Here is a 25,299-nt window from a genome sequence, read left to right on the forward strand (position 1 = left end):
GAGCATATCCGAAACGGCACGGCTCGTGGTTAGTACCTACCAAAAGTGGTCCGAGGAGGGGGAATCCACGAGTCGCCGGCTAGGTGTTGGACGACTACGGCTCATCGATGCTCGAGGTGAGTGAAGGCTCTCCCGGATGGTACGTGGCAACAGAAGGGCGTCTGTGGCGCAACTCGCCGATAATTGGAATGCTGGTGACGGGAGTAATGTGTCACACCACACAGTACATCGAACCCTGCTGAAAATGGGGCTGCATAGCCACAGGCCGCTCCGAGTGCCCATACTGACCACGGTTCACTAGTGACAGCGCCTACAATGGGCACGCGAGCATCGAAACTGGACCTTGAGTGATTGAAAGAAGGTCGTCTGGTGTGATGAATCACGTTTCCTGTTGCACCATGTGGACGGCCAGGTACGTGTGGGTCATATACCTGTGGAAGTGATGGCACCTGGATGCACCGTGGGACGAAACAAGCCGATGGGGGGGCGGTGTCATGCTTTGGGCGATGTTCTGCTGGGATACCCTGGGTCCAGTCATCCATTTGCCGGGCAGTCTGACGTCTACCACTAACTATGGAAGTTCCTACCACTGGGGGATGATCTATATGATGACCACTAACAAGCTCCCCAGAGGGGAGGTGATGGCAACTACCAGCCAGGACCCTGCTAGAAGAATTCACAAACTCATGGGAAGAATTAATTAACAACATATTGGACGTGACATTCCACTCAAACGTAAACCCACAAACGCCAGAACAAATCACTATCTGTCAGGAAAACGACAACTACTGGACAGATACCAGGGAACGACCTTTGCACTGAAGGAACTCCAAGCGGCTGCATGCCTCATCAAAGGAAAAAAATATTCCCAGGCCCAGATCTATTGGAAACGGAGATTGTGAAGAAAGTAGTCGACATAGCCCTGATCTTCTCCTAAATCTCTATAATCTATGCCTTAGAACTGGAATCTTCCCCAGAGAATGGAAGATAGTAATCATCAAAAATCCCAACAAACCCCCAGAACAACCAAAGTCCTACAGGCCCATAGCCCTGCTATCCGCATGCGGTAAATTTCTTGAAAGGCTCCTTCTGACCAGAATTCAAAACTACTATCTCCAAGCAAATCTAGCGTCGCCAAAACAATTTGGCTTCCGACAAGGAATGTCAACGGTTGACGCTCTGTGAAATCTCTTGACACAGGCTGCAGCCAATGATCAAAAATACTTCTTGGCCGTTTCCGTCTTGGCCGTTTCCGTCGACTCTCTGGTGGCCGAGCGCCCTGGAGGGGACAGCAAACTGTCCCCTCCCCTCCCTGCCAGGAAGAGGTGAAACAGTGAGCCAGACAAGGGAGCTGGCTCAGGTCGCCAGTGTGGCCTCTGTGCATGGGTGGGAGCAAACAAGACCCCTGGGGTCAGGTCTGCACCATCCAGAAAAACTTGAGACCCAGCAGAGGCGATCCAGTGTTGGTTTAGCTGAGCAGGTTGTGCAAAATGTCATAGTTGGGAGTCACTCATGGGACTGTTGTCCCGTCCTGTAGTCAATGTTCTGGGAAGTGGAGTTTTGTCACTTCTCGGAAGCGTTTCAGTTTCGTCCTGCATGATGGATCAAGCAGTCAAACTTGACGTCTGGTTGAGGATCTCTGAGAAGCTTTGTTTGACACGTTTATTCGAGGTTTGCAGGTAGAGGAATGGTCAATTGTCTGACATACAGGTTCTGGGCAAACTTGGTGAATGCTATATATGAGGCTTCGTCTTCCAGTAAGTAGTGTTCCCGGTTTTTGGGATTAAGGCACACTTGGATGATTAATTCAACACGAAAATCTTCATAAAGTTCGCAGTCACGCATCTGGTGTCCCCAGGTCTCTACAGAGCCACATGTACACATTGGGCTGTTTTCGAGTCCGAGAAGGTGTAATTTGTGGCGGATCGCTCCGTGTCCTGTTAGGAGATACGTACTGTACAATCCAGGGCAAAGCCATGCCGGATACTGTGGGTATATTTGCTGTAGATCGGGGAGGAAACTCCGCGTTACTTCCCCTTTTGTGAAGGTCGTCCAGCACTGCTGCTGCCATATTGATCGCAAATAGATGTGGAGTCTTTTCTTCTCCACTTTCCGATTTGCATTTGGGTATATGGTGTGATCCTGGAAGGCAGCTGGATTTCCGTGTCTAATCTGCTGTAACATGCCTAGGCGAATCACTTCAAAATCAGGGGGGAGGGTCTCAATGAGTACTTGCAGCACATAAATAGATACGGTGCTGCACACTCTGGTGAGAGTTAATAAAATCGGTCGGTGAATGATGTTGAGTAGCCAAAGATTTACCGCCGTAGAGGCCTTATGGTGCCAGACACCAGAAACACATGCAATCGCAGGGATGATGGCTGCTTTGTAAAGTATTGCTAGGCTTCTTCTTTTCAGACCCCGGTCGTGGCGGGTAATCCTGGAAAGCATGGCAACTTAGTTTTTCATTTTCTTCTGGATGTATTTTAAGTGGGGAGTAAACAATAAATTTCGGTCCAGGATCACTCCTAGGTACTTGAGTTCTGTGTCCTACTTGATCGTTCTGTTGTAGATTTTTTATCTGCGGTGGTCTGGTAGGAGTTAGATATCCCTTTGGTAGGATAGATTGGGTTTTGGTGACAGAGATATTAAGGTGACGAGTTTCAGTCCACTCTCTTAGTGTAGAAAGTGCTGAGTTGGCAAGCGTTTCCAGTTGTGCTCTTGAATCAGCACAGAGGATTAAGGAGAGGTCATCTGCGTATGCGAGCGCTTGCACGCCCCCAGTTCCAGGGAGAGGAACTCATCCAGCAGGTAGTTCTATAGAAGGGGACCCAGTACAGAGCCCTGAGGGCAGCCCCTGTGTGCCTGGCGCTCAACCATGCAGTAAGAAGCCTGCACTAGGACCCTCCTATTGTTCAGGTAGCTCTGAATGCATCCATATAGGTTTGTTGGCAGGTTAGTAGCTCAGTCTTGCGAAGATGCTCTGCCACCGGAGGACGTCGAACCCCCCTGCAAAGTCAACTGAGAAGAAAATACTTTCGTTGGCAGTTTGACGCGGCATTTATGATATATTCTAATGCATCCATAGTGGATTTCCCAGTTTTGAATCCGAATTGTTTGTCTGTTGTTAAATTTGCTGCGGTGTAATGTACTTCAAGCTTCTGTGTAAGAAGTTGTTCCAGGATTTTGCTGAGTACAGACAGGCGGGCTATAAGTCGGCAGGACTCCGGTATATGTGACTGCTTTGATGGGTTTTATATGATTAATTTTATGCTGACTACCTTCCAATCTGAGGGGAACCAGCCCTGACGAAGACAGTGGTTATATAAGTCTAACAACAAGTTCGGGGCATACTCGGCCACCTTTTTTTACCAGTTCTGGTCCAAGCATGTCCAGTCCCGGGGTTCTTTTGTTTTTTATTTTTTATACGGCAGTTTGTAAATCTTGCAGGGTGAATGGTTGTTCCACTCGGACCGACTGGTAGGTTTTTCTGGCATGGCACAGCTGTTGCCGTTAAGGAGTGTTGTCCTCTTCGATAAGTTTGAAGGTGGCATTGAGAATGTTGTTGACGGTGTCATGCCAGTTGTTTGTCATGGTGCCTTGTGGGGTGATGGCTGAGGGTGTGACCTCTCTCCTTGGTAACTTGTTTGTGGTTATCCTACATATGATGCTCCATGGGTCTGTACTGCCGACTGTGGAAACCAGATGCTCCCAGGACAGTTTCTTCTGCTGCCTCATCATCGCAGTATAGTTATTCCTGGCCTCCCTGTATTGTTGTCTGATGGGTTGAACCTCAGGAGGAGGCCACGACCTCCTGGCTCTTTAGAAGGCGCGTCTTTTCCTGTTCATATCTCTCCTAAGTAGAAGTTCCTGCGACCACCACGGCACAGTGCCTGGCTGGGGGGGGGGGGGGGCATCTCCGGATCGACTGGTCCGCTGCTCGTAGGATGGCATTAGTGACAACATGCTGGTGTTGATCTGGGTAGTCTCCATCGTAGTCCTTTGTAGTCTCAGTCGGGGAAGTCTTGTTGCAGATTTAGCATGAAGATTTCTTTACAGATTGTCTCTGTAGTCAGATTCGGGTCTATGACAAATATGATGACTGAGGGGCCTTTTTCTTTAGGAGTTTCTGCAATGAGACCGAGTGTAGGGATCTTGGTGGACGCTAAATTGAGAATCAATTTAGCGTCTTTTTTATTTTCCGTTTCGATTACCACACCAGTGTTTCTAGTCTTCCGTATGGAGCGGATTCTGGCTGTTTTAAATTCCTGCGTTAGCGAGTCAATAACCTCTTTTTTGACTTCTTCACTTGTTTTTAGCGTATCTGAGTTGGTCGGTTTGAGTAGCACGAGATGTGTGGTGGGGAGCAGCATCTTCCTAGTTGCTCATTTTGTGGTTGTAGTGGTCATGGTATCGGCAGCAGTGGCGCCTTTATGCCTCAGCGCCTCAGAATATGTCGGGGCGCGCTGTGGCATTTGACGTGCCCCGCATTTAATGTAAGCATGAACTCGAGTGGTGGCTCGCTCACTTTCAAGGTATTGGTGATAGTATTGTTTCCATCTTGTGGAAAATTGTCACAATTTGGGATCTAAGTCCGGAGGACACTCTGTTTGAATTCTCCTTAAATATATTTTCTAGTACTGTTTTAAGGAAGAGGGTCATCTCGTAAACAGTTCCCTGTGGTAGGACAGAGTCGAGGGGTGAGTCCTGCTGCCTGTCCTCGTTGGTGTTCTTTTGCAGCGAAGTAGCTTCTGGCTGCTCCCTGTTCTCCGTCTTGGAGCGCATTTCCCGTTCAGGTATTGGAACATTTTCTTTGCGTTTTTTCCGCTTACTTTGGGGGAGCCCGGATGGGATGTCCTCCCCTTCCTCCTACAGGTCAACGATGACAGGATCATCTTTCTGCCTCTGCGACTGTTTATCGCCGTTTTTACCTAGTTTTCCTTCCATTTTATAGTGTAATCCGGTCAATCGAGAACAGTTCTGATTATTGGGGTTACACCTTTATGTCAGGATTGCGCTTTGGGAATGTTGACGAATGGTGTTTTCTTGGGATATCCCCCACTGGCAGTTTGAGGGGGACAGCAAAGTGTAAAAGTACCCCTAGAAGGTCGGGATTTTTTTCTCTAGGGGGGTTTCCTTATATGCAAAGACGATTGTGGCATCAGATTTGCTGTAATGTGTTTCAGAGCATAGATTTGTTCTCACTATGGAAAGTTTATGGTCTGGGGGAGAGAAACAAAAATAATTTCTTTGGTTGAAATTGCACAGAATTCGGTAGGAAAGTTTCGGACATATTCCCTATCCAAAGTTACTATTGCAGCACGTTGAAGCACTTCCCTAGTCAAGGGCCAGATCCTAGCGCGGTGGCCGCGTTATACCGGAGCACTTCTCTATTCTCTCTCCTCGAGCCGCATGGTGACCATGCAGATCTCGCAAACAAAGGAAAATAGAGAATAATGCTAGTATCTGGCTAATTTCTCTAAAAGGAACGAAAATTTTCTCACCTAGGCACTCATCAGATGACTATGTTCAGGTGGAGACACAATTTGGAATTTTAGCTCAGATTTAAACACATTTTTATGGAGCGTAGTTACGTGCGTCTGAATGTAAAGGCGGCCATATTGGCTATCCTCCCCAGGGCTCTGTACTGCGACCAACGTTGTGGAACAAATGTTATGGACGTAGGTGAAGCTTCCTCACAAGCCTTTGCAGCCGACCTTATCGTTACGGACGCTGCAAACAGCAGATCACAACTTGAAGTGAAGGCAAACCACACCCTTCAAATCCTGCAAACATGGGCAAGACCCACCTCCTCACGACCTCGGACGCGAAAACAGACTCCATCCTCCTTCGGGGAACCCTTGATTACAGATGATCCCCTCAAATCAAGATCAGCACAACCACATTGCGGCTATCTAAAGAACTCAGGTACCTGGGAGTGATGCTGAACACCACGCTCTCCTTCAAGGCGCACCTCCAGTACATCAAGAAAAAAATCAGATGCTACACGGCCTCAGTCACTAAGGTTTCTAGGAAGGACTGGGGACTGGACTGCAAACACGCAAGCTCTTCTATAAAGCTGCCTTCATTCCAATAGTTACATGCGCTTCAGGAGCATGGTACTCCAACGTCACCATGGCAGTCAACCATAGAATATTAGAATCCACCCACAGAGCCATGCTACAGCTATTACCCGGGCCTGCAGAACAGTAAGCACTCATGCTTTGCAGGTGCTGGCAGGAACCCTCCCACTCGATCTCGAAGTGGCAAGATGTGAAGTCCTCTACGAGCTGTCCCAAGGTAATGCATGCTCCTTCATGGGCTTCAGTGCGGATTCTGCCACCAGTCGCTCGATAGAAAAGAAGACTTACTGCCCATCTCGCAAAAATTTAGCAATCCAGATGAGATAACACCCCCAAAGGAGAAATCACTAAAAAATTCCTCACAAATATGGATAAATTATTCCCTAAAGCACCGCCATGGTTCTCACCTGGACTACATTCAACCTTCTTACTCACCGGACACGGAGCTTTCAGAGCCGAACTCACAGCCGTGGGCATCACTGGCGATCCTGCCTGCTGCTGCTGTGGAGAGTTGGAGAACTAGCACCATCTTATGCATGAATGTCAGCTCTATGATGACCTCCGCTGCCAGCTTATCACTAGGATCACCTTCCTGCCTAGAGACCGGGAAAATCATCTTCTTGACAGTAAACAGGAATATATAATTTTCTCCAAATTTTCTCTACAAGCGAAGATGTAACCTGGTTGCACAATAACTCAACCAACCACGACAGCCATAAAAATGAGAAGGAACCCCTCAGAAGACAGACTGAGTCTGCACCTATGAGAGAGAGCTACTGCGGTGAAACTTCTAATGAAGCATCTGCCTCCTGCCTTTTGGCTAATTGAACTGAGCACCCTAACCAGCCCACTTCCTTTCCTCCTGGCGGGGGGAGGACGACTTCATCGGCCCTCCGCCGAGCAACCATGGAGATGTACAAAAAGAACTGAATGACGACAAACAATGGCCTGAGCCAAGCACTCTTGCCCGGCTCTCACTTTAACTCCTCTTTCTGGCAGGGTGACGAGACGACTCGTCGCCTCGCTCTCCTGCTACCCTATTCTCTCTTTAGTGGCTCTTACCACTGGTAAACTTGGGGGCGCCTTCCCTGTATCCCCCATACCTCTACCTGTCGCCCCCTGGGCCTTCAATTTCCCCCTACTCTAACTTTCGTAACCATGTACGCTGGTGTGCAAAATTTAAGGACCAGTCAAATTTTCACCTTTAGCTTCTCATAGGAGTGGCCTGGATATGGGAAAAGCATACCAAAGGAACCTTGTGAGGTACAGAAATGATGAAGGAAACAACAACGGAAACAAAACGGTACAGAGGGACTTTATTCAAACATGGCAACATGACACTGGCTGCCATGATACAGATGCATCACTGCCAAAGATGGAACAAAGGGAAGAGGTGGTCCTCAGTAGGAGATATGGCCACCCCTAATTTCGATGTAGGCTTTCACCGTCTGTCCATACTTAGAACAACCTTGTCGATCGGCCTGAGCTGTTCAGATGTGGATTACTGGTGTTGCGTATTAAGACACGGTTGTATATAGCGTGTGCAACACAAGCAACCATTAAAGATTTGGGTCGGGAACTTATGGGAAGCAAATGCGCTCTGAAGGAGTTTGGCCATATCTTTAATTTACATCTTTTTATTTTGAAAAAGCAATACTCCTCCTCTATCCCCCCCCCTTCCTCTGCTGTGTCTCGTTCTTATCCCTGCACAGAGCTTCTAAACTCGTTTCTTCAGATTTCCTTATCTTCAAATCTACAATAGCATGAAATGATCACTATTATCCAATAGATACAATAGGTTGAGTGTACTATCAATTTCTCTCTTTCACATACTTCCGAGCCTATTGTATGTCCTTATACGCCATAGTATGGAAAACAGTTATAGTATAACTATTTACACAGGATTTATCCTGCAATCACCATCTATATAAACTAAGAGGTGTTTCCTTTTCCCAGTGCCCTCGTAGGGAGCACAGTTGATAGAATCGCCATCGTCCCCACACCGGATAAAAAAGACCTGAGTTCGAGTCCAGTTGATGATGTGAGGAATTTTAATGGGACTTTTTTTCCGAGTTGAGTTAGACTGACTAACTCAACGTGGTTGAGTTAGTCAGTCTTAGACGGGGACAGTGTGGTTTTTTTTTCTCCCAGAAAACAGCAAATAGATCACAGAACATACGAAATTTTCAGACAATATACTAATAATAATTAGTCGCCGATGCTTCTAAAATTCCACTACAACAATAACAGACAACGTTTTCCTCGTATGGGCTTTTTCCACAAGGTGGCTCAATTAGTCGGCCTCAGGAGAACCTTGCATGGATCTTCTCCCGGAAACTCGGATTTTTCATCCAGGAAACAGCAAACCAATCGAAGAATATGCATAAATTAAACGATATATTGACACCTAGTTTAACACACTCCTAGCCTACCATGTCAATTTAATACCCTACTTTATTTCGAGTATTAAGTCGATTTTGAATTGCTTCTCAACAAAATCTCATCTCCTTTATTCGGAGAAAATGAGTTAGCCAAATATACGAGTTTTCTCTAAAATTAGTCTACAATTTGCGTCCACGTCTGGACAATACAATGCAATCTTTTGAGAGGCAGGCTTAAATTGATCTCTCTTAAATTAAACTTGAATGCCAGGTAAGGTTTAGACTTTCTCAAGTCCAGCCTGTAAATAAGAGTTGTTGCGCTTTTACAGACTATTTCTTTAGCGATTCCAAAACCAGACGATTTCTTTCCAGACAACAAAGTTGAGCCTCTATAAAACGAATATAGAAATTTTAAGTCTGTCAAGTCTTATACGAAAGATTCTAATGTATGCGCATTCTCCACCATAAAATGTAACCAGTTGTTCTTTATGAAAATTGTGGGTCAAAAATAGTTATAATTCAACTTAGATTAAACTAAGAAATAGATTCATTGAAGACTTCTATATTAAGATTAAGCTTATCCCTGTTTCTAAATATTTTCTACTTGTTTCTCTGGTTACAAATCATTATCTAACCCGGTTTGTAACTAGGCATAATTTACCCCTTTTCCCTTAGCACCACCTGACTACCCCGCCTAAAAGTTGGTAAGGTGGTTAATGACAGTCATCAGGGTGTGCTACTGCAACAAGATCTAGGAAATTTGGGTCCATGGACTGAGATTTGGCAATTTAAGTTTTAACATTGACAAATGCAAGGTATTGCACGTGGTTAGCAGTAACCCCAGAGTAACTTATCAACTGTGTGGTACTACACTCAGGGTAGTGGAGAATGAAAAAGACCTATGGGTAATTGTGCAGTCAGACATGAAATTCTCTGAACAGTGTAAACATGCTGCCGTGACAGCTCATGGGGATTTGTCAATGATATACAGAAACTTTGCTAGCAGGAATGAGGAGATGATTATCCCTTTGTATAATGTCATGTTAGGCTAGGCTTGGTTAGGCTGCATCTTGAGTACTGTATACACATACACATCTGGAGGCCTCACTTTAGGAAGGATGTAAATCTGCTGGAATGGGTGCAGAGAAAGGCAACAAGGTTGGTAAAGAGAACAAAAGGGTGTTTTTACCTAGAAAGGTTTCAGTTCTGCAAACTGCAGCATCTCGAGACCTACGGGGAGATCTGATTGAGATGTTTAAAGTATTGAATGGATTGAGTAAGCTGAATGTTAATGGTATTCTTTCATCTGCGGGGACTACACACACATGGTGCGGAGCATAAATTCAAGTTGAGGACGAATGGTTGCAAGATAGATGTGTGGAACTTTACCTTCAGCCAGCGGGTGGTTGATTTGTGGAACAGGCTTCCAGCTGTCGTTGTGGAAGCGAGAACTAGACAAATTCTTGAAGGGTACGGATGGGTGAACTATTTTTATTTCTTTATTTTTGGCTGATGCTATATAAGCTTGCTTTCCTTCATAATTTGCCATTACAACTGTCCCCACACACATACTAAAACGAAGTACTATTCATAAAATAAGGTTCACTGATGTGAAATACAGGCATCAGAACTTTACCAAGACGCAACCAACTGAATTCAAAATGTATTTTGTTATGAGATCACTGTCTCAAAATATATTTATTACCAGTCTGTGTTACTGTCTCTTTTATATTCGTGCACTGTTTGGAAAATATCAAAAGTCAATATAAAAGTTTAATTGCGACATTCCACTCATATTTTTACCTTTTAACTTGATCATCTGATCACAAATGAACTTCAATTCTTTTTCCCTTCCAAGGAGTCAATGAAACACATCTATTTGTTTCGCCCTAAAAACCAATTAAAAATATATTCATGCTAGCGGGCTAACACAAATGTTTTGTAACGTAAAAAAAAAAATTATTAATTAATTTTATCATTTTTCGTTTTAACACATTAAAAAAAATTAAGCGACACGTGAAAGTTTTCACCTTTTATAAAATTATATTCTTAGATTATAAACTAAAATTACCTCCACGTTAAAAATAAATAAATAATGAATATTTTTGACTACCAGATGGCTCAAGTTATGCGTAAGTACTTAAACCGAAACATACATACACTGCCCTATCATTAATATCCGGACACCCCTGCCGGACGGGGAAACAGGTCCTATGTATGCAACACGTCACAGGACCTGCTATAAATATGCACACTGGGCTCCGAACAGACAATTGCAAAAGTGAGCATGCAAGATGACACGTACAACAGAATTAACAGACTTCCAACGTGGAATGCTAGTAGGATGCCACATAAGCTAGCATTCTATGCGTGACATTGCAGTCACTCTGGGGATCCCTAAGTCAACGATTAGTCACGTCATATGCAAATGGAGAGGAATGGGACTGAATCTGACAAAAAAAAACAAAAAAAAAACGGCCTGGTAAACCCCGAAAACTAACAGAACGGGACAAGAGAATTCTGAGAAGAACTGTGCGCCAAATCGTAATTTGCTATTGTCTCAAGTCACACAGACACTCTGTGAGAGTATTGGGACTAATGTCAGCACTAGTACAATACAAAGGACACTCCATGATATGGGTTACAATGGTCGTGCAGCTGTTCACAAGCCATTGATCACCTCAACAAATGCTAGACGCCGATTAACATGGTGTAAGGAGCGAGAATTCTGGACTGTAGAGCAGTGGAAAACACTCCTAGGGACAAACGAGTCGAGTTTCGCACTCTACCAGTCTGATGGCCATTCCTGGGTTTGGCGAATGCCAGGAGAACAGTCCCTTCCTGATTGTATCGTCTCAACAATGAAGTTTGGTGGAGGCAGTGTCATGGGACTCCTTTCATGGTTTGACTTGGGCCCATTAGTCGTTATCGACAAAACCATGAATGCTGTGCAATACCAGGGCAATTATGCATTTCCAACATTATGGCAATACTTCGGGAAAGGCCCATACATGTATCAGCAAGACAATGCGCCATGACCTACTGCTCAGTTCCTAACAGAGTAGTTTGAGGACATGAGTGTGGAAAAGTTGGATTAGCCAGCCCAGAGTTCTGATCTGAACCCTACCGAGCATCTTTGGGATGTATCGGATCGTCGGGTACGTGCTCGTCGAGATCGCCCAAAGAACAAGGACGAACTGATGGCTGCGTTAAAGGCAGAGTGGAGGAAAATATCACTTGACATTTATAAAAAGCAGGTTGAGAGTATGCCGCGAAGATTAAAGGCTGTCATAAAGGCAAAAGGTTTCAGCACAAAATATTAAATGACACAATAAAAGCTCTTTTTTTCCCTTAAAGGCAGGTGTCCGGATATTAATGGTAGGGCAATGTACATCACACATATCATCAATATACACAAAGGCGTAAAAAACCTAATTTTCTTAAGGGGGAAAAGTTTCCTAGTTTTTTTTTCACAGATCACTTACGGTAAGCATTCAGTGTAAGGAATCACTATTGTATAAAATTTACGTTAATAAAGAATCTTATTATTATTATTATTTATTCTACTGAAATTTTTGCTATTATACACAAGTTGGCTTCACCTGATGCCCAAGTGAAAATATACATATTTTGAATTCTTGGTCACACGAACAATTAAAAAGGAGGACTCCCCCCCTGGCGCCTTGGGGCGGTCCAAACTCTGGCTATGTCGCTATTCTTTATTCCTCATTTCCCTCATATCTCCTGTAAACATTCCTGACCAGCCTCAGATCTGGCATTGTTAAAAGATGGCTTTACCAATGCATTTAGCAAATGAGTACATCGGCAGGATCGATGGGTAGAAATGAAGATAAACGACCTGGAATACCAATTAAGTTTTTTTGTTTGTCGCATACACACATTACTAAGTTTATAGTGTTTCCATTCTCGCTATTTTTCCAACGGCTCCGCATAGATTACGAAGAGCGTGCTTTGTCGTCGAGTGGCCTTCGACCGACGAGCACCGGATTACCCATCCAAATGTGATGAGTAATAGTGAAGTAAATCATTTCCGACAAGCAAAGTGTTTACGTCACGCCGTGAAACGGTTTTAATGTTTGTGTTTTTGTCGCAGTTCATTAAAGTGGAGTGCGCTGATCATCCAGGTAAGCTATTTGCTTCACTAGAATACACGAAACGTAGGTTACGTGTTATTAAATGGTGTCCTAGCAGCTCGTGTCGCTGTAAGTGTGGCCATTAGGCGCAGATGGAAGTAACGAGCTCAGACATTAATGCGAAGGTGACTCTTAAATCAGAAGGTGGACATGACAGCGAAAGCGATAAACTCTTCGAAATATGTGTTGAACTATTAGCCTGGTAATCTTTCAGTGTGTCAGCTTGGAGTGGCAGTCAGTCAGAAAAACTTTCATGTACGTAAAGATAGCTTTTCCGTATCGTGTAGTGGTACAACAGTGAAATCACTATCAAGCCTATCGCTTTGAGACTCTTTAAAGACAGTGAAAAGTAACAGTGACAGTCCAAATAATCACGACTCTTTCTAACCGTAATAATTTGCCTTCTGTTTACCGAAGTCATGACGATAAAAATTACTTATTTGAAAACAATCGGATATTAAATGGTTCATGAATCGAATGATAAAATTATTCTTTGTTGTTGTTGTTGTTTTAATAGGGTTTTAGGAGCATCAGCCACTAAGGCCATATTGCTCTGTGTATATTGTCTGTAAATTGTATGAGTTCTCAGATCGATTTAATGTTTGCTGGATGAAAAACCAGAGGTTCCGGGAGGGGGAACCATGCTATCCTCGCCTGAGACCGACTAACTCTACCACATCCGAAAAAGGCTCATGAAAATTCCTCACGTCATTGACGGGACTCGAACTGAGGTCTTTTCTACTGGTGTGGAGAGGACAGTGATCCTACCAACTGTATTACCCACAAGGGCGGTTGTCAGAGAATGCATGAAACCTTAATTCATAGCATGGAATTTATGACAAAATTCTTTCGATTAGAGGTCTCCATAGTCGAGTGGTCAGGAGTGAGAGTGCAGTAGCACACGCTCTTTGAGTAGACCGGGGTTCAAGCCCCCTGACTTCTAAACACGGTCAATCTGCCAACCACACTGGACCAGCGTAGCAGATTATGGTCCATTCCCTCAACATGAATCATTAAGGAGGCCTCCATCCTGCAGTGGATTGATAATGGCTGCAGTTTACATTTATCTACCTTTTTTCTTTCGATTAGAGTCGTGTTTTCCAAGCCTTGTATACCAAGTTAAAGTGAGGCATCCTTGTATAAAGAACAGTAAAAATTTAAAGAAAATGACTGAAGAGGAAAAATACCGAAACAAGTAAAGAGCAAAGTAATATGGCGAATAGAAAGAGAGAATAGAGGAGGTGGTATGAAATTAAATAAAAAAAGAAGAAGGATGAAATAAAAAGAAAGACAAACAGATAGACAGAGAAGATTGTCTGGTTGAGGAAGTTGGGTTGAATTGGTTTCTTCAGATTAGGAACTATACATATTGAATGCAACGATTGGGCAGAAATAAACCGTGTCTGTAAAAAATCATTTTCTTTGTCTAAAGAATGGTTTGTCTTTTTTTTTTTCAGAGTGAAATCGAAAAACCATGGTATGGACTATGGTAATCGAAGAAACATGGTATGGACATGTAAAAACGGATGCAAGAAACCAGATATCCAAAGGCTATCCTGGAATAGATACCTCCAGGAAGAAGGAAAAGAGGAAGCCCTAGGAGGATATGGATGGATGGAGTACGGGAGTATATGACAGCCTGAGGTTTAACTGACCAAGACACCTTGAACTGCATTTTGTGGCGGAAAAAAAATTCCTATCAAAAATAACTTGTAAGCTTAGGAAACTCATCGTAATGGAACTCCTCTTGAAGAAGAGAAGAAATTGAAGAATGCTAATGTATTCTCAGGCTCTGTTCGAAAACTCCAAAAGTTCCTCTGGGCATCAACGGAATTCAAATCCAAGATCTCACGAATTCAGTAGACGGATTAACGAAGACACAGAACTTAAGTGGGGGATAAGAAAATAAAGAAGAAAAATCATTTGGAATCAAAAGGGAGAAAAAAAGAAATATACCATGAGAATAGAAAAAGAGAAACAGAGAAAAAATAAATAAAGAGAAACAGAGAAAAAATAAATAAAGAGAGAAAGAATAAAAAGAAGAGCGAGAAAAAAGAAAGAAAGAAAGAGAAGTAAAATGAAGGGGAGGAAAAAGAAGAGAAAGAAAAAAAGGAGGAGAAAGGAAAAAAGAAGAGAAAGAAAAAAAGGAGGAGGAAGAAAAAAAAAGGGATGAAAACTTAAAAAATAGGAAGAAGGAAAGGAAAGAAAAGAAGCACGAAAAGAAAAAAAGGATAAAAGGAAAGACAAATATAAAGAAAAGAAGAAAGAAATATATAGAGAAAAGAAAGAAAAGAAGGTAAAAGGGGAAAAAAAGAAAGGAACAAAACATAAGAAAGAAGGAAATAAGAAAAGAGAAAGAGATAAATTAGAATAAATGAAATAAAGAAAGGAAAATATGAAGAAAAGGAAAAAGGAAAGAAAATTAAAAAGAAAGAAATTAAATGAAAGAAAAAAAAAGATAAATAAACATAGAAAGAAAAAAGAAACGAGAGAAAGAAGGAATAAAAGGGAAAGAAAGAAAGAAAGAAAGAAAGAAAGAAATAGAAATAAAGGGAAGAAGACAGAAGAAGAAAAGAAAAGAAAGGAGAAAAATAAAGAGAAATAATAAGAAAGGAAAAAAGAGAAAGAGAAAGAGTCTTTCTGTACTGGAGGACAACCATCCGGAGCATTGTGGTAAAGAAAGAAAGGGGGGGGGGGAAGGAAAAGGATAAAGCGAGGAAAGAAGACGTGAACAAGTAAATTAACGATGCGATGAGATGCACGGAATACTGGTGTCCTTGAAATAAGTAAGAAATATCTCAGCCAGAGATGAAACAACCTTGGAAACAAGTGTGTTGTGCCCTAACCTCCGAGTCCTCTCTTCTGAATCATTGCGAGTGAGACTGAACATCGTAAACACCGTGTGACCCGTTCTCCCATTTGGCGACATCGCACGTGGATGGTGATGCGCGATGTTTGTTTATAGCCGTTATTACTCGGCCCGATGTATACTTGGAAGTGCCATGTTCGGCCAATGATAACATCTGACTACGGAGACCCATCCGGCGGTTATCAGTGTGTTTCCATGGATACATACATGAGTGAAAGCGCGAGATAAGGCGTCACCTGCACCTGAAGGGAGAAACGCTATAGAAAGACGCTAAATAAGGAACACTCGTGAACAACGCCGTTTAATCTCTAAACCGTTGCATTGTGACGCGTGCAGATAAACAACCCTCGACATTTTTCGGAGCAGAGGTCGCCGAGATACAAGTGTCACGACATTAATTAAATTGTCGGCTCTCGTAAGGCTTAGTAAAGAAGTGATTTATAAATGTGGCCGACATAATGCATCACGCGCATAAATAGCGGCTAATGTGTGCACCGGTAGCTGTGTCGTTAGTGTCACCTTGGAAACTGTAAGCATCCCTGTGGCAAATAACGTGTTGCCACCGACAGAAGTCTTCCGATTTTATTACTTCTGTCAAAAGAAATTTGAGAGAAATTCAATTCGGATCTATTTGGTTTGAAAATGTTTAATTTTGACTAATGAAAGTAGAAATTGTATCAGTTTCCAAAAAAAATATTTATTTCTGGGCTAGATTCTACAGAATATCTTCCTAAATAACTCTAAAAAGAGGAAGAAGGAAACGGAAGGAAGGAAAAAGAGGAGGAAGGTAGAAAGAAGAACTGAGGAAATATTATGTAAGTCAATTATCTACATTTAGCTTATACACATCAGCAAAAAAAAAAAAAAAAAAAAACTAACCACACATATATAGATTCCCTCTAACAAACTAACCGTCAATCATTTCTTAAATTTGTTGAAATTACACGGCAGTTTGTCTTTGTCCCAACCGTCAAGTACTCTCTGGATAAAATTTTTTCATATCTCTCCTGCAACCATCCTTTTCCATTTAAATTATTGTCCCTTTATGTGTGTTGTCAAGAAAGAATAGCGTGTGATCAGCCTTTAGTATACTCAATCCTTTTAAAGCCTTAAACTCTTTAATGAGTTCTCCTTGCAGGTACCTAGTTTCCAGGCATTGATGATTTTCTCCGTAGGAGTAATATTCTGTGTCCCTGACTAATTTTGTTGTTCTTTTCTACGCGTCTTCCAACAGAACCACGTCTTTCGTACCTAACCACTGCCTTATACAACAGAATAACCACCTACTTCTCCCTCCTGGCAAAATTCCTGTATGATAGGAACCCATGAGATGTCTTTAGTATCCTCTTTGCATTGCTCCAAGAACGTATCGAACTGCAGAATTACCCTGGGTCTTTGTCGCTGTCCACTATCTTGAGTATGGTACCACCCAACTGATATGTTATTCTGGGTTTTACCCATTTGCAGTACCTTGCATTTATCAATGTTAAACCTCAATTGCCACTTCTGCCTAATTTTTCCAGATCAATTTGCAGTGGTTATCCTTGATTCCTGTCATTAACCGCCCTGACAAACTTAGATATTTTAAACTTATTATACCTTCATCAATATCGTTAATAAATATTGTAAACAGCAAAGAGTCCAGCACTGAACCCTGAGGGATTCCAATAATATCAGTCCATAAAAAGCAGCGTGCTCTTTAATAGCCACTCCCTGTCTTCTGCCACTCAACTATCCCTTAATCTGGACAAGTAAATTGCCCTGATGTTATATTGCTCCAATTTGTACAGCAGTCTTTCGTGTGGAACAATATCAATAACTTCACTGAAATCTAAGTATATGATATCAAAATTATTTTTATTTCTTTACCAAGTCGTCAGTTCGTTTTTATTTTGCCATTAGTTCCCACTTGTATAACCATATGGCCTTTAGTTCACTTAAGAACTGACAATTGGCTTTTAGCATCATCAACTTTAGTACCCTACTAAGACTAGACTGTTATTTTTTGATTACAAAATACATTTGCAGTTTCATAACAATTGAAGCACCGGCAAACGTTACCCTATTGGAACCAGAGTACTCTCCGTCTGATGATCCATTCCTGATATGCGATCCTTCGGGAGAGCATCCCTTGGCTCTACCCAGACTTCGCCAAACGAGTGGCAGACAGTGATGCATAGTGCAGATTAATCTACCAAGGAGGACTACACCTTGAGAACAGAAATATATCACGGTCAGTTAGCTACAGTTCAGCGTACCATTGCACTAGGATACAGACTCACACGTGAATCATCAATCCCAATTTCCCCAAAAGAATTCTGAGACATCTTCTAGTTGAGCTACTTTTTAAAACAATATCTAGACAATAATATGAAATCTGAAGTTCTATAGTTTTTGATATCAATCGGAATCATCCACTACTGATTATCGTAAAGTAACACTAACCAATGAACAGTTTCATTTGCCTCTAAAGCACTACTAAACTACCAATGTACAAAATAGCTACTGTACTGTTTATATTTAACTAAATATACTATTTATAATTACACATACGTTTACACAAAGTTGGGTTTTGGAACCAAAAATCACAGCTAATAACAGTTGTTAATTCAAACAAGTATATCTTCTGAAATACCTATTTGATTTAGGTAATAAACCCAGCTACGTGACTAGCGAGATAAAAAATATAATGTGAAATAAAACTTAAATCACAAATTAAAAAACTCACTAGAAACAGAAAAGACATACAACTGATTCCAGACTCTGTAGAGTGCCCTCTCATGTTTATAAACATTCTTTAATGTCCATCTTTGTTGCTAAAAAAACTGTGTTCTATCACAGCTATGTTTTTACATCCGTAGCCGAGTGGTCAGGAGAGTTATTGCAGTAGCATATTCTCTTTGAATAGACAGAGGTTCAATCCCTCTCTGATAAATACGATCAATCTGCCAACCCGCATTGGACCAGCGTGGCAGATTATGGTCCACTTCCCTCAACATGAATCGTTGAGGAGGCTTCCATTCTGCAGTGGATTGATAATGGCTGCAAGTTACCTTACCTTTTTACCTCTCCATCTGATTCCATTTGAAAATGGACTACTCTTGCGTTGCCTATCAGAATTAATTCAAATTCTGTAGACTGAAGGAAACAAAATATGAGTGCTATTGTAACGTTAAGTGTTTTTTAACTCAATGTTCAAGTTTTTGTTTTTTTTTTCACATAAATTTTTGATTCACAAAATGGGGGGGAAAATCTCTTTGAGTGATCCATATACATCGTGCTTGAGATATAAAAGACAACTGCAGACCCACTAAGAGTATATTTTGGAGAAAATTTCTTAATTAAAGTTCGTATAAAGAACATGGGGGAAACTTCTATCAGATGAAAGTCTTAAAATTTTACTATGCATTCCACCAACGAAAAAACTGTTCTGAAACTTTATGAACCTCTTGATCATCCTAAAGTTATTAAAATTCGCCTTAATGGTCTTCTCACTGTCGGACTGGCATATTGAAACTTGAAGCCATTCCGTAAAAGTTGATCCTTTTCGGTCTTACTAATTAAAACGCCTAATAATAAATATTCCGGTGAATTTAGAATGGATTGTGTTGAATCTTTATGTCTTTTATAATAATTTTTATTGCAGTTGAACGGTAAACAGTACGTCAATAATAACCATCGTTCTCAAAGCAAGGAATAAATACATTTATAGTAAAAAATTCTTTGAACTTCTGAAAAAAATAATTTTCAATGTCTCAGTTCGGTCGATATCAAAAAAGGATTCGTTTTAACTTGCATATTCCAAGACTGGACTGTATTAATTCTGTTTAATCATTATATTAAATTAATTAAACAGAATTAATTATATTCTGTTTAATTTAAACAAAATATTAAAAAATATGACTTGTGAATATTAAAAAAATAATAATGAATTTTTTCATGAATTTTTCATGTGTGTCCATTTACTATTTGGGATTTATCATTTGTAATTTGTAATTTTTTTTTATAAATAGTTTTACTGAAACATTCAATCTGAAGTCCCACAAAGTCGCTCTTTAAAATGTTCACTTAAAACATTATTCTCATTATACACTCATATAATATTCATCGCACATTGATTAATAGGAAATAGGTCCTATTTCAGAACCTCAGAACACCGTCCTTTCATTCGTCGTAGCACGGACTCAACAAAATTTCGAAGTCGTGCCACGGGACGCTGTTCCATGTTGATTAAACTTTTAGATAGTTGGGAAATTATACTCCGAAGACCTCGTACTACCTCAACCGCAGAAGCTCAACTGGACTGAGATCTGGTGACTGGGGACTGAAACTGCAGTAGGGTGAATCCACTCTTATGTTCTTGAAAGCAGTTCTTGACAATAGTGAATTTTGTGACATAGTGCATTATCCTGCCTGAAGAACATATCCGCAGATGGATATACTGCACTCATGAAAGATGCACTTGGTCAGAGACAATTTCCAGACAACCTGTGGCATCCAAATATTTGCTCCCCTGATATAAAGAAGTCCAATGTGTGCAACGAAAACACTGCTCACATCGTTTCCTCGCCACTAAAAGCCTGCACTGTTGACATCTGGCAAGGTGGGTCCATGGACTGAAGTTGTTTATACCATAAATCCCATTGATGGTATAAACTCTAATGGCCATCCAATTAGAGTGAAACAGCAGAGGAACATGGTGCTATTATTGAAGGCGAGCTCCATTTAATATAAAGATGCTCCTTATAAAGTGGTCAATCAGTATAGATTAATCATTATAGATTCGTATCCTTTGATTTCCACAGTCTGTCTATCCCACCACTTCTCTCTCTGAAAGCCCATTAATTGATTTATTGATTTTGGAGATGGTTTCGTTATGATATCTCTGAGTATTACTCTCCATAACGTGAATCAAAGACTGTCTTCTCGCCCATGTCTTTTAAACAAGTACTGTATATACTTTTTAAAAATACATGTTTAGGACCTCTTTTTTTGAATACCACGTTTTTATAGGTTGTAATTCTTAGAACAGCAAAGCTCACTTGACGACAGTATGTTGAAGAACTTTAAATGATGACACTAAAGAATTAATGAAATTTTTGCCGAAAAATGTCAAATCCCAAAATGACTATATAATGACAAAAAATCTTCGCTTCACTATATTTGTAAATCTCCTGTTAGTGATTGTTAAATTTCTATATTTTCATACATTTTTGGTAAAATCTAAAAAAAAAAGGGATGTAAAAAGAACAGCCAGAATCAGTGTTATGTATTTAATTCAGTAATTTTCTTTTCACTATTTTTAACTTTAGTGTATAGTTTTCGGAAAACCTGAAAATGAAGATTTTGAAAAAGATGTATAGACAAGAATACAAAATAGACAAACAAGCAGATAAATAAACATTTTATTTTATTATGTAAAGAATCCTAAAAATAAATAAGCAGTATAAGCGTGGTATTTTTTTGAGCTAAACACTGTGCCTAAATTGCGATTATATTGACGTAACATTTACCTTTATGTGTGCTGTCATCGGCTGATATTTTGATGACACTAATTTCGTTATCTCCTAAAATAGATGAGGTTTATTTCTATATAATCTATATGTGTATAATACATATTGAGAATTGATTAATTATACCTTTATATCTGTATATGAAATCTTATTGATAAAATATAGGTGAAGCTCATCCAATGTTGGGAACACAAAACCCTCTTCATACCTCCTCGTAAAATTCTCCCTTCTTTGACAGGGAGAAGCCAATTTTTTTAAGTTCAGCAAAACTGTCACAAATAGCATATTTTAAACTACAGCATTTGTTAGTCTCCAGGTTTATTTTCTGCTACAGTCAGTGTACATATTTCGCCGCAGAATTCTTTTTCTGAGAGGATTAAAGCAAAAGCTTCAGTGGAAAATTGATCATAATAGAAGTCATGTCGAAGAAGTACTCGTAATTTACGGGTACAGACCCTAAAATTTCAACTTATGCATAAACTACTGAACATTAAAACTGGACACCAACGTTGTTAATTTGTATTAAACTTATTACCAAAAAAGAAATTAGCATTAGCATTAGTAATGGCATATGATGCAAGAAAGTATACATATATAACATCGGCCAAATAAAAAAACAAACAAAAAAACTCCTTCCCATTTCACCCATCCATTCACTCCAAATGCTTCTCTAATTCTGCCTTGAATTTACTTAAGTTGTCGACCTCCGCTACGACAGATGGAAGTCTATTCCAGCAATCAACCACCCGCTGGCTAAATCACCCGCTTCCGCAAATCTATTCTACAATTATCATTCCACATTTTGAATTTATGTCCCCTCAGGTGAGTAATCTGAGCACGAGGAAGAATCCCATCAGCACTGACCTTGCTCAAACCATTCAAGGCTTTATACACCTCAGTCAGATCACCCCGCAGGTGTCTACTCTCCAGGCGCTGCAATTTGAAGAACTTAAGCCTTTCTTGGTAAGAGCATCCCTTTGTTCCCCTCACCAATCTTGTTGCCCTTCTCGGTACTCGTTCCAGCAGCTCTACATTATTCGTAAAATGAGGCCTCCAGACCTGTATGCAGTACTCAACATGTGGCTTGACCATTGCCTTATACAAGGAGACAATCACCTGCTTATCCCTGCTAGCAAAGTTCTTGTATATCATTGACATGACACCATGAACTATTCTTGCAGCCTGTCGGCACTGCTGAGGAAACTTCATATCTGCCTGCACAATTATCCCCAGGTCCTTTTCATTCTCCATTACCCTGAGTGTAGTACCACAGAGTTAGTACGTTACTCTGGGGTTACTGCTACCTATATGCAGTACTTTGCATTTGCTCATGTAAACTTCAGTTGCCACCTCTCAGCCCATCTGCTCAACTTTTTTAGATCATGTTGCAATAGTGTACTGTCATCAATTACTCTGCCAACTTTCGTATCATCTGCAAACTTGGACATTAATCCTGATATACCTTCACAAATATCATTGGTAAATACAGAAAACAACAATGAGCCCTACACCAAACCCTGGAGGATTCCACTAGTAACATTAGTCCACGAAGAGCAGTGTCCATTGATTACCACTCTTTGTCTTCTCCCCCTCAACCACCCCTTTATCCATAGCAGCAACTTGCCCTTAATGCCATACTGCTCCAATTTGTACAGTAGTCTTCCATAAAATAAAAAATGAATTTATCAGATATTAATACATTTCACAATTTATATTATTAATATCTTTTTCAAAAATATTTTTAAAAAGAATTAACATGTCATTACTTTTTTTCAAAAGTAATGACATGTTATATAATAATACATGAAACGTGTAGTTGGTTCAAAAATAATTCAATAATTAAATAAAAATAAAAGCAGTTGATCACTTACTGTCCACCCTCCGCCGTCCGTCTGGAGATCGCAGTACGCTAGAAAATCCTGCTGTGAATCCTTGGGTCGAATGGTATAAATGCCAGTTTTCATAATTCCCTGAGATTGGAGTTCTGTGCAACTTCGAGCGATGTCATAGCTTTCCCTGCTACTCAGCGACTCCTCCGTAGGTTTCGGACCTAAACTCCCCGTTTCCGTGGCTTCTCGTATGCGTTCTACCTCCACTAATATCTTGCTGCAAATGTTTTGTACCGTCATCTGTCTTGATTCGATATATCCCAGCCGTTGTGTAGTGTCTTTAGTATTCTCCATCAAAGATTCGTATTGTTTGTTGCATGTGTCCCACCATTTCTCTCTGGAAGCCCATTCATTGATTTTGGCGATGGTTTCATTATGATATCTCTGGGTATTACTTTCCATAACGTTAGTCAATGCCTCAATCTTCTCGCCCACCTTCCCTATTGGTTCTGTTAGCTTTCTCCACAGTTTCCTAAATATTCTCCCGGCACTCTCTCTGGAAGGAGGCTGATCATCATCGGTTCCCCTTTGTTCCAGAATGGAGGGAAGATCCAGTAGTTTTTCATGATTCTGAACTCTGGCCTGTGAGTCCAGTTGGGTATGTCGAGAGGATAATTCTTCGTAGGCCAGTCGATGACATTCGTGTTTAACTCCCTCCAACAGATGAGCCATTTTCTCCAATTTTCGGGACACTTCGACATTGAGCATTTCTGTCGTAACGTCAAATTTTGTATCGAGCACCCTGCCAATTCCACGTTCAACATCTAAGGTAGAACAAGAGGGCAGTTTTCGTGCAGCGCCATCTACACTGTGTCTCACAGTACTTTTCAGAGTATCCGTTAGGGTGGTTTTATCACAGAGGGAACACTCGCTAAATTTCTCTGTTGCAGCTTCCAAGGAAGCCAGTTTTCTATCCAAAAGTATTTTGACATCTTCCGGAGAGGCAATCCCTGCTAAGTGATCAATCTTTTGAATCACACCGTCAATCTTTCTGTTTACTCCACTGAAGATCTGGAATAGACCTTGGACGTTATCGCTTAGCTTTTCTAACTTTTCGCTCTCCCCTTTGTGCTTTCGACCAACGGGGCTTGGCTGCTTTCGAGACAGGTCTTCGACATGCCTAGAAATTTTCTGAAGTAACTCTTTTCGGGAATCTATGTCGTTGTGGATCTCGCTCAAAAGGGAACTTTTCCTATTCAGTTCAGCCACTCTCGCTAATATCGTCTGCAGCTTGGATTCAATGTCTTTGACTCTTTTATCAAGGCTCATAATGTAGAGCGCATTGAACTGTTCCAGTTTCCCTGCAGATGACAAAGAAGATAGTACATGAGACATTACTAATTAATTAAATTCAATATTTATAAATTTCAGTGATAAGGATTCCTTTAAGATAATAAAGGAATCCTGATCACTTTCATGTTAATTTTTCTATTATCAATACTATTATTAATAACAGATTATTATTAATTATTAACACGTTATTAATTATTAATTAATAACATAACTGGTATGAACTCCACAAAGCATTCACGTCAATCCAAGATCCATGTTTATGCATTATTATTCCCCACTTCTCAGAAGTCAACGATGCAGAGAAATTTGAAGCACTGTAAAGTTCTAGTTATGCTGACATCTTCACCTTTCTAAAATATTGCTGAAAAAATATTACAATGACCCTAAATGAAGTTTAAGGTCATTGTAATATTAGTTGGATATTTCAACAGAAATACTGTATTTCAGCATTACACCCAGCAATCAAAGAAAAGCTCCCTGGCATAATCATTAAGGGCGTTCTCCTTTCATGATAACTTTCCAGCCCACAGCTCATTCAGCGTATGCCAGGTTGAAAAGGCGTGCTGACAACAGTTTTTCAAGTTGGAAAGTGCTGTCAGCACTGCTTTTAAAAGTGCACACCTTTATAAACAAAGCAATAACAAATTTAAGCACTTTAGCTTGGGATGGATCATTTATAATTTGCAATGATAAATAAAAGTGATTGTTATGACAGAATTTTTTGTACTTGTTTTCCAAATCGAAACCATTTTAGTAATATTGGAATAAACAGGATCATCGAGGAAAAGTGCAACAGTTTTGAGCAACTATATCTTATGATGTATTGGACTGGCATTGGTGAGTTGGGTGTCTTTAAACACGTACGAAATGGGAGTATTTTCATCGGTTAGTGATGCATCCTATAGAAAACATTCTGTAAGCAATATGGAGTACACTACTTAGCAAAGAGGTCTTTTTATGTGTGTGTGTAATAAAGGTTTCGTCAAGCTGGCAGTTTTGTTACAGGATAGCACGATTTAAAGTGAGATTTACTTGCAAAAAAGGTCCAGAAATATCAAGTGTTGAGGGTAGTAACAATACTTAAAGTTTGGATGTATGGCAAACAATAAGTGCTTTT

The 25,299-nt window shown here is 40.6% G+C and overlaps 1 protein-coding gene across 2 annotated transcripts in view; it reads right to left on the minus strand.

Annotated features, from left to right (window-relative positions):
- LOC150080252 (uncharacterized) overlaps positions 1 to 25,299 on the minus strand; it is a 77,314-nt gene that overhangs the window by 34,025 nt on the left and 17,990 nt on the right. For both annotated transcript variants that reach the window (XM_090382104.1, XM_090382103.1), the window contains exon 4: positions 22,872 to 24,190. In XM_090382104.1, the coding sequence (XP_090238230.1) occupies positions 22,872 to 24,190 (1,319 nt within the window). The remainder of the gene's footprint in view (positions 1 to 22,871; positions 24,191 to 25,299) is intronic.

This window comes from Mastigoproctus giganteus, chromosome 9, assembly GCF_048544385.1.
Source record: "Mastigoproctus giganteus isolate SK-2022 chromosome 9, ASM4854438v1, whole genome shotgun sequence".
Taxonomy (NCBI): Eukaryota; Metazoa; Arthropoda; class Arachnida; order Uropygi; family Thelyphonidae; genus Mastigoproctus; species Mastigoproctus giganteus.